This window comes from Loa loa (genome assembly GCF_000183805.2).
Source record: "Loa loa unplaced genomic scaffold supercont3.254, whole genome shotgun sequence".
NCBI classification, from domain to species: domain Eukaryota; kingdom Metazoa; phylum Nematoda; class Chromadorea; order Rhabditida; family Onchocercidae; genus Loa; species Loa loa.
The window spans coordinates 81,936-84,782 of NW_018108434.1; the positions used below are offsets into that span (position 1 = coordinate 81,936).

At 36.1% G+C, this 2,847-nt stretch overlaps 1 protein-coding gene across 1 annotated transcript in view; it reads left to right on the forward strand.

Annotated features, from left to right (window-relative positions):
* The window catches only part of LOAG_18304 (homeobox domain-containing protein), a gene marked incomplete at both ends in the record, with an annotated part of 13,237 nt that overhangs the window by 4,795 nt on the left and 5,595 nt on the right, over positions 1 to 2,847 (forward strand). The window contains 5 exons of the mRNA XM_020450966.1: positions 500 to 631; positions 801 to 994; positions 1,227 to 1,520; positions 1,902 to 2,121; positions 2,252 to 2,436. Coding sequence (XP_020305301.1) covers positions 500 to 631; positions 801 to 994; positions 1,227 to 1,520; positions 1,902 to 2,121; positions 2,252 to 2,436 — 1,025 coding nt within the window. The remainder of the gene's footprint in view (positions 1 to 499; positions 632 to 800; positions 995 to 1,226; positions 1,521 to 1,901; positions 2,122 to 2,251; positions 2,437 to 2,847) is intronic.

The window sequence follows — 2,847 nt, forward strand, 5'->3', positions numbered from 1 at the left end:
ACGTTAGTTTCAGCTGATTGCCCAGATTGGAATTACCAGGTCCGTCTTCACTGATTTCCTTTCTTTAATTAATGGGCGGGAAAATCCTGAGATGCCGCACAATCCGGTTAAAATCCTCTTTTCTTGCGTTTTCTGGCTCTTTCGTCATATGATATAAAATCTGTCAATGAATGAACATGTATATGTAACAATGTTTACTGTTTTCTCCATCTATTTTAGATTTTTTCATTCAAATTCTGATAGAATTTGAAATGATTGTCCCTCTATGATTTCACCCATTCTATCTGAATTTTCTGGATCAAGCAAGTCGTCATTAATAAACGAATTTCAAATTATTCCAGATCTATTTCTCCATGTTATTTTTCAAGTTTCTGTTCGTTCTGTTCGCGTGTAACTAAACATTTCTTTAGTTCATTTCAAGCTTGAATTGTACAGCCTCTGAGATTGTTTTTATTGAACCAAATGGATATGTCTTACTTAACTAAAAGATATCTTACAGGACAGTTACCGATTTCAACCGATAGTGCTGCAACATCATCAAAAGCAACCAGCGAACAGTCCATCACGTCCGTTGATGATGAACGAACTCCTCGTACTGGCGCTGCTTTTCGCAAGATGCTTGAAGCTTATGGTTAGCGGAGTTGCTTTTTAGCTGGAGTTATTTTCCATAGAATATGCATTAATTTGTTATTGGCATTTTCATATTCTCTTTTTTTGCTGAATACCTAATTCCCACCTCCTTAGCTTTTCGTAAGATGAATAAGTTCGGCAATAACGAATTTCTAGTAACCAAATTTTAGAAGCGTTACTGACTTCAAGCACAGACTTTCCAGGTTTCGATGTGGTGATGCAATATAATGAAGGTCTAGAGCAACCACGGCGCAAATTGGACACACTATCGGATGAAGCGATTCGGAATTCAAGCCGTGCCGAATGCACAGAGTGCAACAAAATTTTTAGCAATATCTGGATACTCAAAGCTCATTATGAAGAAGTAGAGGAGTTTTGATCATTATTCAGTCATCGTCTTTCAGCATCAAGTCTTCGTATTTCTGGATTCGTCCGCTTTCACAACTGGTTCCTTGATAGTTATTCTTGATGTCTGGTCACTTCCTGATACCATCCCTTATGGTTTACTATTCATTTTCGCATAGTATTAAAAAATATATAGTTATCATATGAACTTTTGATGTGAAATATCAGTTACAACCGTTTACTTATTTCAGGTTCACGCAAATGTCGTGCCGATAATAGAGGTTGAAAATTTTGCCAGACGATTGCATGAAGCGTTGGATGAAAGCGAAGAAAAGGAGAATGACGAGAGCGATTTGAGTGTTGAACAACAAAGTATCACGGTACCTCCCACGACACCGGTTGCAGTATCTGAAAGTAAAAAGAGAACATTGGGAAAAGATGAACTACCACTGAGTAGTAGTTACGACACTGAACTAAACACTGATAATGGGTGTTTATTCAGTCAGGTTTCAACTACAACCGAGGATGATAAGTGTGCACTCGGGGTAGGAATCTATGCATCATTCCATAACTTTCAAATCTACAGAGGGCTTGAGTATGATTTAAGAATTGCATAATATCATATAGCATGATAGTTTTGGAAATTCCAATTTCTCTATAGTTTTCTAAGGAAAAGTTCTTTCATGCAAAGGAAGGGTCCTTTTGCTTTTCCAGGAAACAGAAGTTTTCGATGTATGCAAAGACGATCTTCATCATTTGGATAATAGGTCTTTAGTAAAACGCAAATTCAAGAGTTGTTTTACTGGAACAAATCACGATACGAGATTCTATCTGGAGATGATTACTAATGAATTAAATTGGGATGTACTAAAAGTCCAAAGAAATTTTGTGGATTTTCAATTTTATTTTAAATCATTCAAATTTAGGCGAAAAAGCTGAAGGAGGACACGCGGTCTAGTTCAGCTGGTGCTACACCTCGGCCATCGACATCTAAGGATTCACCCGATTTGAATAGTCAGTTAGCGATGATGAGTATGCTTGGTTTCCCGTTCATGCCAAATCCTTTCGTGCCGCTGATGCCACCTGATTTTTTTGCAAATCCACTTTTTTCCGTACCACAGAATGCTGCCACGAGTATATCACATGGTATGTTTAAAGCTTCGAGCCGCAGAATGAGATTGCTTTAACAATTAGGCTTGTGTTCATTTGTTTATCTCCCATCTTTCCATGTTTTTCATTTTTTTTTTAATTTTCTTTTTGATCTTCTGTTCTTTAGCAATCCCAAGTGCATCACCAGCTAAAAGAGCTCGAACACGCATCACTGATGATCAGCTGAAAATTTTGCGGCAGTATTTTGACATCAATAATTCACCCAGTGAACAACAAATCAAGGAAATGTCTGTAAAGGCGCAACTTCCGGAAAAAGTTATAAAACACTGGTTCCGCAATACACTGTTTAAGGTCATAATTTGTTTTAAAATGATAAGGGAATGCAAAATGCTCGCTTTCTCAATTATCAGTAAACAAATGGTCCCTTATCCTAATATCTTAGGTCTTTGTCAAAGATTTTGTGCACACAATTTTTTGAGAAAATGAGGGGTTGTTTTTTCGACTTTATTCAGTTCTAATTAATTATTGCCCAGCTTGAACTTTGACATTTTCATTTTGTCGATTATTTCGATAACGAAGAGGAACAATTTTTGTCAACCTTACATCAAATTCCTTTTCTATAACTATCTTCTTCTTCCTAAAAGATCCTTTGATTGCTTGATGACAAATTGCAATTTGTAATATTATTAAACCTAATTTCACATTTGTAATTCGTTATAAAAGTGGAAAAAAAGAATTTCGAAATAGAAAACGAATTTTTTT